The sequence below is a fragment of the Asparagus officinalis genome, chromosome 7 (genome assembly GCF_001876935.1).
Source record: "Asparagus officinalis chromosome 7, Aspof.V1, whole genome shotgun sequence".
NCBI lineage: Eukaryota > Viridiplantae > Streptophyta > Magnoliopsida > Asparagales > Asparagaceae > Asparagus > Asparagus officinalis.
The window spans coordinates 140,847,897-140,864,519 of record NC_033800.1 but is presented as its reverse complement, the minus strand read 5'-3'; the positions used below and the strand labels follow the sequence as shown (position 1 = coordinate 140,864,519).

Below are 16,623 nucleotides of genomic sequence, written 5' to 3'. Positions count from 1 at the left end.
TAATAATAAAGGTTTAATGGTTGTAAGATGATGGCTCATTCAGCAAAATGAGCTACTAAGAGAGTAAGTGGTGAGTCTCATACTTTTGATGTGACAAATAAGGTGGGTTTCATCGCACGTGTATCTCTTGGTGGCTCACCTCAAACTCACAAACTCATTTTTTTCCTAATAATAATAATAGAAATAATAAATAGTAGTAATAATATTAAGAGTAAGTAGTAGTTATGATGATACTAATAATGATGAATTCCCACCATCTCAGGAAAAAGTGCATATTTGCAACTAAAGAAACATATTAGCTAGCCTTGATAATTACATTTTATAATCAGTTGCTTCCAATAAACCACATTTACTGTCTGTTACAATCATTAATCAGCAGCCAGCCCAAAAAGCTGGATGTATGTGTTGTCGTCGGTGTTATCCTAAATAATTAGATGTATAAGAGTATTCCACAGAACAAATAATGTGGGTGCATAAACTTTTATAACTTAAACTTCATAATTTTTGAAAGGGTAAAGTACACCTAAATACCCTATTGTTTTCTCGATATTGCTCCAAAATACCCCAAGTTTGGAACCTACACTTGAATAAATATCTTAAAGTTTCTAAAAAGCTTCACTCTGATACCCATGAACTTCCTAGAGTGCAACTTTTTCAGAAACCCTAGGATAATTAGGTGTAGGGTTTCAAACTTGGGGTGTTTTGGTGCAATGTCAGGCAACAATAGAGTAGCTAAGTGTAATTTATCTTGAATGGGTGCATAAAACCCCCTCACTTTGCAGTAAATTTAAAAGCATCCCAAGTAGTAGACCATTGTAGCAGCAGAGCACCATAACAAGCTTGCAACAGTCCCTAATTAGGTGCTTCAGGTCAAAGAGATTTCACAGAATGAGGGTTCAGATATAATTTTCAAAGAAGATGATTGATGGGAACACCACAAAGGACTACATAAATATGATAAAAGTTTCATCCCTTGAGCTACAACACATAAAATCATTTTAACAAAGATGAGAAGGCAACTCATCAATACAGAGATAAAAGAGATACCGACGAAAATATAAGTTAAAACAATTGTAGCAGAATAAATGGTAATGTCTGGATGCTCAGCGCTGAACGGGCTCGCATTCACCAAAAGCTTGCTGGGCCTCCCCTACCTGCATCTCTGCAACAAGCACTGGTTTGAGTGCAACTAGAGAAACATAATACTCAGACCATAATGAAGAGAAGCGAACAGTCTGAAGTCAAATAATATCCATAACTGAAAAAAAACAAATAAAGTATATTCGTATACGATCCTTACAATTACATGAACCATTTTTCACTATTCAGTTGTTTAAAACCATATCCTTCAATTGAATTTTGAATTGCTATCTAAATATAATTCACTAAGAACCATACTTAACAAAAAGTTAAACCTCTCAATTGTAGTAGCAAAGTCAGCCCACAACCATATTGTAGATATTTAAAAAAAGCTAGGGATAACATGTTTTTAACCATGGATTCCCTCACAATATTATTATTGAAACAAGTGTAATTAAAAAATCTTCAAACTACTTGAAAACATGCTATTAGTTGAAAGACGCAAGAAGAGGTTGATGTTTCATCACTAGGATACAAACAGTTTCTGGTAATGACGGTTGTGGTACTAGACAACCTAACGTTTACCTAAAGATGATACAAACAGTTCCTGGTAATGACAGTTACAAGAGTTTGAAGGAGCATTTCACGCAGAAATCTTAACTATCATCCTCACATAATGATGCTTCACTTGCATGTTTTCAATCAAAGTTCATGCGTGGATGAGGATCAATCTACAAGCATCGACAAGGATATGCTCAAGAGGTGATCTTAAAAAAGAACAGGGTCGCAACCAGCAAGACACATGGGGAAAAAACAGAAACAAGAAGAAAGCATCTGATATCTTTTTCTGACTCGCAAATAACAATCCTAATACAGCATTTCCAGATAGAAGTATTCATTACATTAAACATATTTTTTAAATGGCAACCATCTGTAAAATGCTTATGCTAGTTGGCGTCAAGTACTTGGCTTAAAAGATAACTGTTATGAGAACCGTAATAGTTTAGGGAAAATAAAGTTTCTCAGTTACTTGCAGAACTTAACATTAATGTCTTTCAAGGTCATTCACAGAAGAATAGAATATGGATACTGTATGAATCTGCCACAAATGAGGGAGAGGTAATTGGCAAATGAATATCTGCAAATGCTAAAATATGATTGTATCCTTTTAGGACTACTTGAGAAATTTGGACATTAAACAAGCATTGTTCTTGGCAGTTTCTCTAGCACATCCACAAATGATCTCGCATTGAAAACTTTCTTAATTCTTGTGGTCATTCACACATTAAACTTCCTATTATAATGAAACTAATTCTACAGCTTATTTGTGTAAATTCTACAAAGCAAATGATGTCCATATTTCTTATGACCCACCCTACAAATGACAAATGCTAACTTCCTACTGAAGAACAAGTAAGCATTCAAGGTCATTCACAGAAGAATAGAATATGGATACTGTATGAATCTGCCACAAATGAGGGAGAGGTAATTAGATTTTTGACGCGAGGGTCGACCCACGCGTCTGAACTTTTCTGACGCGAGGCTCGACCTTCGCGTCTAAGATTGTCTAACGCGGGGTTCGACCTTCGCGTCTGAGCTTGTTTGACGCGGGGTTCGACCTTCGCGTCTGGGCTTGTTTATGAATCTGCCACAAATGAGGGAGAGGTAATTGGCAAATGAATATCTGCAAATGCTAAAATATGATTGTTTCCTTTTAGGACTACTTGAGAAATTTGGACATTAAACAAGCATTGTTCTTGGAAGTTTCTCTAGCACATCCACAAATGATCTCGCATTGCAAATTTTCTTAATTCTTGTGGTCATTCACACATTAAACTTCCTATTATAATGAAACTAATTCTACAGCTTATTTGTGTAAATTCTACAAAGCAAATGATGTCCATATTTCTTATGACCCACCCTGCAAATGACAAATGCTAACTTCCTACTGAAGAACAAGTAAGCATCTTCACAGACCGTGTTAATACTATTACAGGCTATGATTTCTTTTGCATGCATAGGATATAATTCTTTATGTGCATTTTGCAAGATACAAATGTCAAGATGGTTTCTCATTAGTTGTTAGGGTTGCTAGCTATAAAAACTTTACTTTTCAAACATCACAGTTCTGGTATGGCAAGAGGCAGATAATCAGGAATTGTCGTCAACTTCTTAGGACTTCAAAATTATATGGTTGAGACCTAAAGAACCATATTTCCCCTTTTCCAGCAACTCTTGCAGCACCCTTCCAAAAGGAAAACGTCTGGGAGAGAAAGAAATACACAAAGAGACCATAGAACTGTAGAAAACAACCATCTTCAGTAGTTCTTGTAGTCCAGAGTTGTTTCCCTAGTATGACACCACATATAGCTATACATCACAATGATTTCACTATCAGGTCCTCTCCTCATCAGGATCCTCGATCAACCAACTGGAATGACAATAATTAACTTCTACCTCTACAAATTAGCCCCCCCACCCACCCACCCACCCACCCAAGAAAAGAAAAAGAAAAAAACCCACCCAAAAGAAAAAACACACCAAAATAAAAAAATCTAACGCTACAAATAACTTCTACCACTATAGCTGTTCATTATGGTTCTCCAGTCGTTTGAGCCGCTAACAAATCCTACCAAAGTTGTGACAATATCTAGTATAAGATAGAGCATAAAGAAAACTAGAGCAGCTCTAGAATCACTCATCTTCGATCAAGATGCTTGTTAAAAGCTTGCCAAGTTCAAGTCATATTGTACAATTCTTAGTTCAAAGGCAGACTTTTTATGTGCTGACAAGTTTTTTGCGCTGAACTGCAAAGACATAATTCTCCATCAAAATCTCTATTGTCTACACAATCACAGAACGGCACAAACTGATACATGTACCATCCAAATATAACAAACTAATTTAAGCTCATAGGTAAGTTACCATGCATCTAAATACACTAACGAGCTATAACAATCCAATATGCGTGTCTAGTTTGATACGCTTCCTGCTCCACATTGCTTGTATATTTTGGATAAATATTTAATAAATGTGAATTTAAGACAGAATGTGCTTATTTTCTGGAGGTCTAAATAAAAATGAAAAAGATGTTCCATATTTAATGCTATATTTAATTAATCACATTATAACTATTTATACACTTATTCATTGTACGAACAGACCCCAGTGAAAGAACTACTTAACTTTTTAGCCAGGTTGTCTAGGACAGACATCAAACATGATAATTCTGCTATGTCTGTTTCTAGAATTTTCTGTATCAGTGGAACTGAGCATGTCATCCAAGATGACATCTTTGTATAGCCTCTAACCATTGGTTCCACAATTGAAATAACGTATTTAACTTGACTGTCACCTAATTTATTTGACTGGTTTCCTCAAGACTGTCTATAATCTCACAGAGCTTCAATTTTAACTGAGCTCTTGGTTATAGCCATTTTCATAATTTTAACCACAACTTGATTCATCGTCTCCACTCTACCCTGAGGGGACAACTAGCAATTAATGATTACATCATCTCCAAATGCTCGAAGTTATTATCAAGCTAGCAATCCAACAGCTTGAAATTCATCAAAACGCAAATTCTACGAGCTGCTGAAATCTAGTTGAAACCATTTATCGGTACGTTGATTGATTATGACCTTCTGAATATTGACTTTCACTCTCTATGTAACTATTATAAAGTTAATATTGAGAATTATCACCTTATACTTTAAATTTTAATAGTTTTCATGCAGAAAACTCTTCCACGTGTGCGCTTCATTGTGAGCTTTGAAAAGAATAACCCTATTAGTTATTCACAAAAAAAGAAAAATATGTGTTGCACACTATATATGCTGTCATTCTATCTCTATAGAATGGCCTACATGCACAATTAGTCAGGTATTCTTGGTGCTTGGATTGGAGTCTTATTTGTATATATAGGCTTGATGTTGTAGAATTGGAGGCGAAGGCGATGAATCTCAGGAAAATTGAAGCAGAAAACATTTTGGATGTTTCACGGTCGACCGCGAGTGGCGCTGCGGGCGACCGCGAGTGGCGCTGCGGTCGACCGCAAACGTGCACATAGCCTGGAAAAGTCTCTGGACTTTTCACAGCTAATCGCAAGTGGATTCACGGTTGACCGTGATACCCTGTAGTGCATTTTTGTTCTCTGTCGTTGACCACGACCGACCGCGACTGGCTTGGCGGTCGACCACGATGCGGTTTTGGGCTTGGGCTTGGTTTCCTGTTCTGTTTGGGTTTCATGTTTATATAAATAGGAACACGATTTGCTTAGGGTTTATTGGATCATATTGATCACTTTTGGGGTAGCTTGAAGGAGATTTTGAGCACAGAAAAGAGATTTTTCTAAGCAATTTGTTGAGGGTTTAGTTTGTGAGATTTGAGATCTGTTTGAGAGGTTAGTTGAGTGATCTTGTAATCTCTATTTTATACTCTCTTTCTCTATAGTGAAAACTCATCCCCTTCTTGCCCCGTGAACGTAGGCAATTTGCTGAACCACGTTAAACTTTTGTGTTTGAGTTTGTGTCGTTATCTTGGATTGTTTAGCCTTCTATCTCGACGTTTTGGTTTGGTTCCTCGAAGCATAACAATTTGACCGTCGCGCACAACAATTGGTATCAGATCTCGGACTATACTTAGGCTATTCGTCGGAGTAGATTGCTTTGAAAGTCCATCTAGAGTTTCAATTGGAAGTTAAAGGTGGGGTCTTTTGGTAAAAATTCTATCTTTTCTCAGTTTTAGATCTATTCTTCAGTTTGTTCCGTATTAGTTGTTGGTGTGTTGAGGAAGATGACTGGGAAAGAAGGTACTTCGGGTGTTGAGGGTGGTACTTCTGGCGTAAAGACCATTTAAAATTTGAATATCCACTCTATGAAGATAGATGTTAAGAAGTTTAACGACACGAACAATTTTGGATTATGGAGATGTGAGGTTTTGGATGCGCTGAACGCGCAAAATTTGGAGGATATTTTAAAATTGGATGGCAAGCCAGATGATATTGAAGAGAATGTTTGGAAGAAGATGAATCAGATAGGTATGGTGTGATTAGGTCTTGTTTGACTCAAGATTTAAAGTATAATGTGATGAATGAAACTTCGACTAAGAAGATTTGAAAGACCCTTGAGAGCAAGTATATGACCAAGAGTGTGGAAAATCACTTGTATTTGAAGAAGATGCTTTATCGCTTCTAATTGAAGAAGGAAAGCTCCATTGGTGATCACATGAATCACTACACGAAGCTTTTTACGGATTTGACGAATGTGGATGTAGATGTTATGATTGAAGATGAGGACAATGCATTGGTTTTGAGTTTCTTACCTGACGAGGAATATGGGACCTTCATCCTTACTCTTATTAATAGAAAGACATCTCTTTCATATAGTGAGATCACCGCTGTACTTATAAATTATCAGCTTCGAAAGAAGGATAAGAAGACTTCAATTGAGACAATAACGAAGGTGTTAGTCGCAAGAGGGAAGAATCCAAAACGAAAGAATTGGAAATCATAGTCTAGAGTAAGGCATCCTACAGTTGACGAAGATCAATGTGCTTGGTGCAAGGTTTTAAATGTCGGTTATCGGGGATTTATCGGACGATCAAAATTCTTATCGGATAGCGAAAATCGGGGATATATCGAGAATAAATAGTATTTATCGGAGTAATATACTAGCAAATAATAAACAAACATAAGCTTGAAAAATAATATAATGTTAGTCAAAATGGAATAATAAACTAGCAAATAATAAGATAACATCAAGAATGAAGAACCATCTACTCATCTACATAATTATTGTTTAATCATGAGATTCATAAACTATCTTACTAAGTTGATATTTAGTAGTTATGGGCCATTATCAATATCCATAAACAAACATAAGCTAATCACTAATCAACCAAGTTCCAAAAGTAACAAATAGTTCATAATTTGTAAACATTCAAAGAGCAAATCCAAAAGAAAGTAAAAGCTCCCAAATCCTACTTATCGGCCGATAAAGCCGATATTTAGAGCCTACTTATCGGCCGATAAGTACCTTTATCGCCGATAACTCGTCGATAAACCTCAAAAAACGATAACCGATTAAAAATCCTACTTATCCTAGCGGAAAGATACCAAATCCGATAACTCGGCGATAATATCGGATTATCGGCCGATATTTAAAACCATGGCTTGGTGTAAAAAGACTGGTCATTGAAAAAAAGATTATCCAAAGCTCAGTGAATGGATGAAGAATTAAGCAGAAGAGAAAGGAAAAACAACTATCATCAGAAGCAAACATTATTATATCGGATGATATCTTTCTTACTCATTTGTTTATCGCTTTCTATCAGTCCCACGGGTTGCTATTCGGAGGAATCCGAGTTGATGTTGGATAGTGGTGTGACCTGTCATGTGTGTCCCAGAAGGGAATGGTTTGCCAGTTTTGAGAAGCTGGAGAGTAATGTGATGTACATGAATGACAACCGTGCATGTCAGATCCTTGGGATAGGAAGAATTCGTATCAATACGTATGACGAGACAGTTAGAGAGTTACATAGTGTGAAATATGTTCCTTCTTTAAGAAAAAACTTGATCTCGATTGGAGCTTTGGTTGAAGAGAGTTGTAAAGTTCGTATCGAGGATATGATTCTCGAGATTGTGAAAGACTCTCGTATTTTAATAAAGGACGTCAGGAAGAATAACTTGTACTATTTAATTGGAAATATGATGACAGATAGAGAGCTGACGATTTCTATTAATTCGACTAGACTGCGGTATTTGAGACTTGGTCATTCCAGTATTGATTTGGAAAATACTGCATCGACCTACAATTTAAAATCCAGTGAACATTTTGATGTGAGCGAGAAGACCAAGGTGAAGTTTGGCACCTTTATTCACCCCACGGAGGGTCATTCAGATGGAGTTCATGTGGATGTTTGGGGGTCTTCTAAGAGGCATCAATGGGAGGTAATAGATGTTTGGTTTTCTTTGTTGGCGGTTGTTCTAAACATGCTTGGGTTACAACCAAATCCCGATTAGATAAAGTCCTAGTAGTCTCCAACAGATTGAAGAAGTGTGGAATTGACAGAAAGGTGAAGGTGTGAAGGTACTTCATTTTGATTTTGGTAGGAGGTACAAGATAGACCTGTTTCTGCATTTGAGGCAAGCTCACGATATTTCAAGACACTTCGTTGGGAAAAAAAACTTGGGGCAACTAGATGAGGTGATAAATTTGGAGAACTGTGCCTTGCTGGAGGAGGATCGGTGTTTGTGGTCAAGCAAAAATTTACAGAAGAGTTTCTGGACTGAGGCTTTGACATATTCGAGTCATCTTATTAAAGGGTTGCCGACTAAATTGGATGTTTAGTCTGGTAGTGTCACTTCGGTTGAGGCTTCAATGAGGGAGCTAATTGACTCTCAGCAGATGGAGAGTTTTGAACAAACCTTAAATGTATCGCAACGGGTGGAGAGTGATGCTACTCCATATTGATTGGAGATTACTCCATATACTCCAGATCATACTACATCGTTTGGTATTCAGCTGAGACGAAACAGTTAGAAGATCATTTGGATTTGGGTGCAGATGATGAGTTGGTTGATTCGAATGCAGCTGGTGGATATGATTTGGATACGGTCATTAATTCATCTCAGGTGGAGGTGTTTGATTTGTTTTACTTTGGGGCCATTTGGAGAACTCTCAGATGCATATTTGTTAGTGAAGAGTTGAAAACTTTTTTATTTGATTGAGGACGCATTGGAGGTCATTTGGGGAACTATGTGAAGGCTTGATTCCTTTGGCAAGAGGATACGTAGGCAGTCAATTTTGATGCAGCCGATTTGATGAGTTGATACCGACGTTTTGAAGTTTGTTCGCATTCTTATTTGGGTCTTGACTTGTTATGGATTGAGTCCATTATCGTGATTTTGTTTCACTTCGTACTGGACACAACAAGTAAGACATTTGTTTGGTGTTGGTATCGGTTCAGTTTTGGAAAAACTTCGTCGAGATGAAGAATTGTAGAATTGGAGGCGAAGGCGACGAGCTAAGGAAAATTAAGGTAGAAAACATTTTGGATGTTTCACGGTCGACCGCGAGTGACGCTACGGTCGACCGCGAACGTGCACATAGCTTGGAAAAGTCTCTGGACTTTTCACGGTCAACCGCGAGTGGATTCACGATCGACCGCGATACCCTGTAGTGCATTTTTGTTCTTTGTCGTTGGCCACGATCGGTCGCGACTAGCTCGACGGTCGACCGCGATGTAGTTTTGGGCCTGGGCTTAGTTTCCTGTTCTGTTTGGGTTTCATGTTTATATAAATAGGAACATGATTTGGTTAGGGTTTATTGGATCATATTGATCACTTTTGGGGTAGCTTGAAGGAGATTTTGAGCACAGAAAAGAGAGTTTTTCTGAGCAATTTGTTTAAGGATTTAGTTTGTGAGATTTGAGAGATCTGTTTGAGAAGTTAGTTGAGTGATCTTGTAATCTCTACTTTATACTTTTTTTCTCTATAGTGCAAAACTCATCCCCTTCTTGCCCCGTGGACGTAGGCAATTTACCGAACCACGTTAAACTTTTGTGTTTGAGTTTGTGTCGTTATCTTGGATTGTTTAGCTTTCTATCTCGACGTTTTGGTTTGGTTCCTCGAAGCACAACAATTTGACTGTTGCGCACAACAGATGCATCATAAAAAGCAGTCTCCTTCCGCAGCCATTCTTGTAGTCTAAATGTTTAGAAATGAAATTCCTACTTGGATCTGTCAGATTGCAGTATGGCATGATAAAAAAATCTAGAGGTTTAGGATATTCTCAATGGTAATATACAAGCTTCATCCATTTCAATTTAGCATTGTGACCAACATTATTTTTACATATGAAGTTGAATGTGTCTGCATAAGATACACCATACTGTCTTAGACTTCTTTTTTATCATGCAATCTATATACTAGTGTCTTAAATTCTAACGTCTAACAAGTCCATCATAATAAATAAAACAACTGGCCGGTGAAGTTCATGGGACAATGTTTGAAGTGGGTTTCCTTTCCTTGAGTTCAGGTCAACTCAGACATCAAGAGAATACCTCAAAATACCTTTCTCCGAGAAAAATCCAAACTACAGTGGTCGTCGAACATAACTACTAAATCACCTTTGCATAAAACGAACAATCAAAAAAACACAACTCAAGATGATGTCCACACATTCTTGTTTATAAAAAAGATTCCATTCTAGAATTTGAAATTGCATCATACATAAGGGAGGTAAATATAATATCTAGTCAAGACAACGGTTTAGAAAATTCCAGTATAATGTGAGTATTTCCTTGATTGTTGTCATGCCAAGCCAAATCTGTGCTACCAGCATAGTGAACGATATAATATAATACATCGCATCAACCTAGTAAAACAAATTTATAAGAGCATTTACAGTTATGCATCAGAGCAGATCATGTGAAACCTTAAAAATTGATATATTTTGCAGGTGTAACTATATTTATACAATAAATTATGACTTTGCACAACAAATGGACTGAGAATCATAAAGCAAACTCTCAAGGTCTAAACACCCAAAATAATTACTTTCAGGTTACAGCCAAGTTGGAAATACAAAAACTGACTATGAGTATGTTCTATCAGACACACACGCAACCCACACATACACATTGCGCATGACCCCACACACACATAAGTAACTACTTAACCATCTTTCTCTCTATTCTGCATGGGTTAATCCATGTTGCAGGACTATATTATCACTTGCATGGACAAAAGACACCTAAACTCAAATAATTAGCTTAAAGAGGTAGAACCACTTTTAGTATCAATTTAAAAATCATTTTTAACAATGATAAGAACAACAAAACCTTTATCCCAAAGTTGGGGCTGGCTACATGAATACTCCCATTCAGTTCTGTTTAAGGTTATTTCCTCCATGATGTTAATCACTATCATAAGCCATTAGTTGCTTTTAGTCAAGTTCTTGTAGGCCTATATCTCGAGTCCTCCCTATTGTCTTCTTATCACTTCTCCTCATTGGTGCACTTTTTACCTCCGTTGCATATGGCCAAATAATCTCATTTGATTCTCTCTCATTTTGTTTCTAAAAAAAGTAATATTTATCATCTTACCAAAGTACTCATTTCATATCATATCTTTTAGTGTATATCTACAAGTTTATCTAACATTCTCATTTCTACTACAATCATTTTCGCACATGTTGTTTCTTAGTTACCCAATATTTTAATCCATAAAATGTTTTATAGTTATCCTATAAATTTTTGTTCAGTTTCATAGGTATTTGACGGTCATATAGGATTGCAAAAACACTCCTCCATTTCAACAAAGTCAACTTGATTCAATTAACATCACCTTCAAACACACTATCTTTTGACCAATGGTTGGTCCTAAATGTAAATAACGAAAGTGATTACTCTTATATATTTCATGACCTAAATATGTTTTCCATTTTAATCATGTTGATTTAATGTGATTAATAACATCACCCTCAAACTCACCTTCTTGACAAGTGACTGATCCAAAAAGCGAAAGTGATTACCCTTAGATATTTCTTGAGCCTCATATGTACTATAGCTCATTCTTATTCATAGTTTTACTAAAAGGATATCCCATGTATTCTGTTAGTTTGTTCTACTAACTCAAATCCTTTAGTTTCGAGAGCATCCTTCCATCTTTCTACATTAGAAATTATTTCCTCATACTCTCATCAACTAATATTGTATAATCAGAAAATAATATACAAAACGTAACTCAATTAAAAAATTGTAACATCATCTTGAGTATGTCTAATGAGTTAGTTATTAACTAACACAAGAAGAAAGTTTAAACTTTAAAGTTGATCTTTGAATAAACATATGATAATAGAGACCGGTTTATCTCTCCTTAATTTGCTTTTATCCAGGTTGGTATTCTATTTCGCACACGCACAAGCACTTGCTCACATACACATCGATAGATACTTGTTCCTTTTGTAAACTCCACTACTTATCTCTCTCGACTCTTTATCATAAGGTTTTTTTCCATATCAATAAATATCATATGAGCCAAACCTTATACTAATTGCAAGCCAAATCTCATACCAATTTAATGCAATGCTTTCTTGAACATGAGACCTTCCATAATCCACCTCCTATTTTAACAGTGATTGCTACTTAAACAATGATTGCGAGCCAAACCTCATACTAATTGAACGCAACACTTTATTTTAAGCAGTAGTTTACCCTATCAATTATAAAACTTTCTTGTGGTATAAAAGGCATTTGAATGAACAAGTAAAGAGATCACCCTTAGGTTGGGTCCTTCGAAGGAGATATAACATGTTTGCCCTATATCATTGGTAATACCCCCTCACCTCATATCATTATCTAATGGTAGCCATTCAAGATTATACACGCATTAGCCTTCAAACTCCAAGCACGCGTTAATAAGGTTTGTAAGTCAGCCACTCAGCAAAATTTGTTTCAAAATCATTCCATTTGGCAATCTTAATCATATGGCGTTTAGAGATGAATGTGGATCCTTACATTTATGAGAAATTCCAATAACGATAGCGGTTTTTACATGTATTGCACTTCTAACATTGCAACTTTAGAATATGCCTGGAGATATACAAGCAAAGAGATAGGCTTTAGGTTGGATCCTTTAAAGGAGACATAACATTTTTACCCTATTTAATTTATAATACACCCACTCTTTCATATCATTATCTAATGGTAGTCAGTCAAGATTATACACACTTTAGCTTTCAAACTTCAACCATATGTTAATAAGAATTTTAAGTCAGACATTCATCACTAAAATTTGTTTCCCAATCATTCCATTTGGCTCTCTTAATATGGCGCTTAGAGATGAATGTGGATACTTACATTTATGAGAAATTCCAATGACGGTAGTGGTTTTTACATGTAGTGTTCATCAATCATGCACTTCTAACATTGAAACTTGGGAATATGCTTAGATATAACTGAAAAACATTGTGAAATTTATTACTTAAAGAAAAGAAGATTACACCTTACTATAACATCACCTCACGATAACATACAAGGACAAACCTATGTAATGTATCCCTTCTCGTACATGCAATGCTTCTTCAAAGCAGTTAGTAATATTGAAAATTTGAAAGAATATATTACCAAAAGCTATTATCCCTTGGGCCCTTAGTATATTGTCTTTATAATTTTTAGTAACAAGTATAAATATTTCAGCGATACTCTAGGCAAAATCTAAACCACAAGGACTAAAGATGCCTTGTAAACTAGGTGATGCCTAGTAAAACGTACGTTCCTATGCAACATGCATGCGCTAAGAGAATAAACTCTCCTAAATCCTAAACATAGGCTTTCGCAGCTATAATTAGATTACATTCAAATCTTTATACAGTTATGAGGATGTCTTTGGGCTAAGGATGACACGTCAACATAATATAAAAGAGACTTATTTTACACCAATATCAGGTTGCTGCCAGCCATGGTAAAAGCTAAGATGTTGAAGAAAGTTGAATGGTCTAGGAAACTCCTAAGTTTGATCTTATATATATATGAATTTTAGCTTGTTTATACCATCAAGAAGTTATAGTACAATATCTTTCTTCTAAATAAACCTTTTTTTCCTGCTCCATTCTTCGACCGAAACCCTATCATCATATTCAGTGACCTTTTTCTTATATTTGAACTACAAGTAATCAACAGCACACTTGGAATGACAAAGATGCAAGATGTCCCTCACATCCTCACTTAAATGGAATATAAATTCGTTCAAAGTTTCAAAAAGAATCCAATTCAGTATTTGTCATCTCAGTAGAACTCATTTCTCCCTAAACAAGAATAGTCAAATTTCGATAGCAGCATTCAGTGAACAATGAAGTGGATTCGTGTAGAATATCTACACTACACAACCCAAAAGATACCAGTTTGAAACCTCATGTCAAAATGCTATTCGCTAACAGTTAATTATCTCTCCATTGATCAGCTTAATAGCAGAGAGACACCTGTTGCTCCCAAACTAAGTGGAAAGATAAAATATGTGCATGATAATTGTTGAAGGTTCAAAAGGCACAGCCTATAGATTCTCTCTCACTGCCCCCCAAAAAAACAATTGACATGCAATGCAAGCTCGAGAAAAAAATACAAGCAACGATCGAGTCCTAGGGTGTGCGTCTCTATAAAGAAAAGCAGGAAGCAATTAAACACATAAAGCCAAAAAGCTTATAAGACAACAACTAAATTACTATTAATTAAACCAAGGTTAATTAATTACCAGCAAGAAGAAGGGACTCAGTTCTTCCCTTTCCCATTGAGCTGAAGATGCTTGTACCCATCGAACCCTGAAGCCGACGAGTACGGGTTCTCGGTGTGAGAGCCGGCAGTGGTCGTGGTCGCCGGTGCACCGAAGAAGAAGGGCACGCTTGATCCATCTAATGCTGAAGAAAACCTTTGTGCCTGAACTTGGTGGTGGTGAGATAACTGGAGTTGGTGGTGGTGATGGTGGTGATGAGGTGTTGAATTGGACTGAAGGGTCCCCCTATGGAAACCGGCAAGACTCGGAGAGATGGAGAAGTTGAGGCTGTAATCTCCTCCTCCTCCTCCTGTGGAGGCCGTGGCCGTGGCCACCGGAAAAAAGTGGTCGAAAGCGAACTGCTGCGTCTCTGTCGTTGGATGGTCGCCGGCATTGGTAAACAGCGGTACCATTCCGATGGGAGAGCTGTTTCCAAAGTGGGCTTGGGAGGAAAACCCAGCTGAAGAAATCAGATGGGTCGATTTCTGCTGCCGCTGCTGCTGCTGGCCCAAGAGACTCGACTGAATGCCGAAGTAATCGGTGGTCGATGTCACTGGAGGGAGATTGTGCAATTGGTTGTGGATGAAATCAGCAGTGGAGCTCGCAGTTACAGCAGTGCTGCTGCTACTTCCTCCAGTGAGAAGCTTGGTGAAAGATCCCTGAGAGTTCAAGCTCGGATCAAGAGTCTGATGGTGCGAAACAACTTGGGCTTCGTCTCGATCTTTCTCCTTAACCCTCTCCCTCGCCCTTTCTCTCGCTTTTACCCTACTCTCCGACCTAGACAGCGACAAGACCGAACCTTTACTGGTCTCCGACGCGCTGCTGTGCTGCTGATGATTGTAGCTGGGATCAGCTTCAGGATCAATCCCAGAATCGCTCGGCATCACCTTCTCAATGGCAAGCTGCTTCTGCTGCTGCTGAAGCTCCAATGGCGGATCAGGGAAAGTGGTATCAAGCGAGGGGAGCTCGGCAATGGCAGACTCCGCAGCCTTAATTAGCCATTCAATAGCTTTACTGGGCTGATCGTAACCAAGTCGATCTTGCAGATCGTAAAACTGAATGGCCGTCGAAACTGAGAGCCGAACCCGACGGTCTCTAAGCCCTTTCGCTGTATAGACTTTGCTGTGTCGATCTTTGCCGCCGGAGGCTCTCGAGACTCGAAAAATTCTCGATGAAGGATGGTGCCAAGGCCTCATCCGGTTGCTGCTGCTGCTGTTGTTATTGCTAATGCTTAGCTCTTTGTTCTGGTCTCCGTCGTCCTCGTCCTCGTCTAGCTTGGCGGCGGCCTGGTTGCCGTTGCCGACGCGGGAACGCTTGTGGTTGCGGTGGTTTTCTTCAATCTCCATCCCGCTTTCATGCCTCAATGAGCCAAGCCCAAGGTTTTGAATTTTGTTCTCTCTCTGCAGAGAGAAAGGAGGAGAGAGAGAGAGAGAGAGAGAGAGATTCAGCCTTCAGGGTCTCAGAACTGAGGATGGCGGTGGACGCAGAGGTCTGTACTGTTGCATTGATGACGAGCTGATCAAAAAAGATAAGGAAGAGAGAAGAAAAAAGACACCTTTGAATGCTTAAAGTGTCAGCTATTATCAAGACTCTTTTGCTTTAAAAACCTCTCCTTTTTTGTTTTTGTAATTTTCTTTTTCCAGAGGGAGCCTCCTCCTCTCACCTCTCTACAGCGCTGCGTCCACTGCAAACACTGCCAACAAACTGCAGCAGACCTCAATTAATCACAAAACCCCCTCAATTTCACACTATTTGCAAAAAACCACAAAAGAAACCCTACACACAAAATTAGAATTTACGAAGAAAAGCTCACCGCAGATCTAGGGATTGAGACTTCGGATCTGAGCTCAAATCGAAAGAATTCGAAGATCTAGCCGCATTCCACACGCTAATGCTGAAATCGAGCGTCGTTTTAACGGACCTCGATCTCGCCGGCGGAGAGGGGAGAGAGAAAGGATTGAAGGGAAGAGGATGAGAGGGCTTAGGGTTTTGCGAGGAGAGAGAGAGTATAGAGGAGGCAGAAAAATTAGGGTTTTATAAAAAAAAAATTATTTTATTTTTTTAATTTAACGGGAGCTCGGGCTTCGATGCCCTAGGCGTTCCCATTCGAGCAATCGCCGAGCTTATCGGGAAAGGACAGGCACCGCGCCGTCTCCACTTCGTATAGTGGATTCCCCACCTAAATTGCCCTTGATTTTTCCGGCTAACTACGGAATTACCTGCTTTGGTGGCGGGGTTTGGTTGAGAGTAAATGGCGTTTGGCGTTCGGACGG

The 16,623-nt window shown here is 38.1% G+C and overlaps 1 protein-coding gene across 2 annotated transcripts; it reads right to left on the bottom strand.

The window, feature by feature from the left end:
* Positions 904-16,262, bottom strand: LOC109847939 (transcription factor TCP2). Of its 2 annotated transcripts, XM_020417169.1 has the most exons (4): positions 16,164-16,262; positions 15,906-16,054; positions 14,333-15,750; positions 904-1,162 (listed from the first exon to the last, which is right to left on the bottom strand). In XM_020417169.1, the coding sequence occupies exon 3, from the start codon at positions 15,694-15,696 to the stop codon at positions 14,350-14,352; it is 1,347 nt and encodes a 448-aa protein (XP_020272758.1). In that variant the 5' UTR covers positions 15,697-15,750; positions 15,906-16,054; positions 16,164-16,262; the 3' UTR covers positions 904-1,162; positions 14,333-14,349. The 2 variants fall into 2 exon arrangements, with proteins under 2 accessions (XP_020272758.1, XP_020272757.1); XM_020417168.1 differs by having other exon boundaries at positions 14,333-16,054.

What these genes read in the sequence shown, in the direction of transcription:
- LOC109847939 (XM_020417168.1), bottom strand. Translation starts at nt 15,696, where the DNA reads ATGGAGATTGAAGAAAACCACCGCAACCACAAGCGTTCCCGCGTCGGC.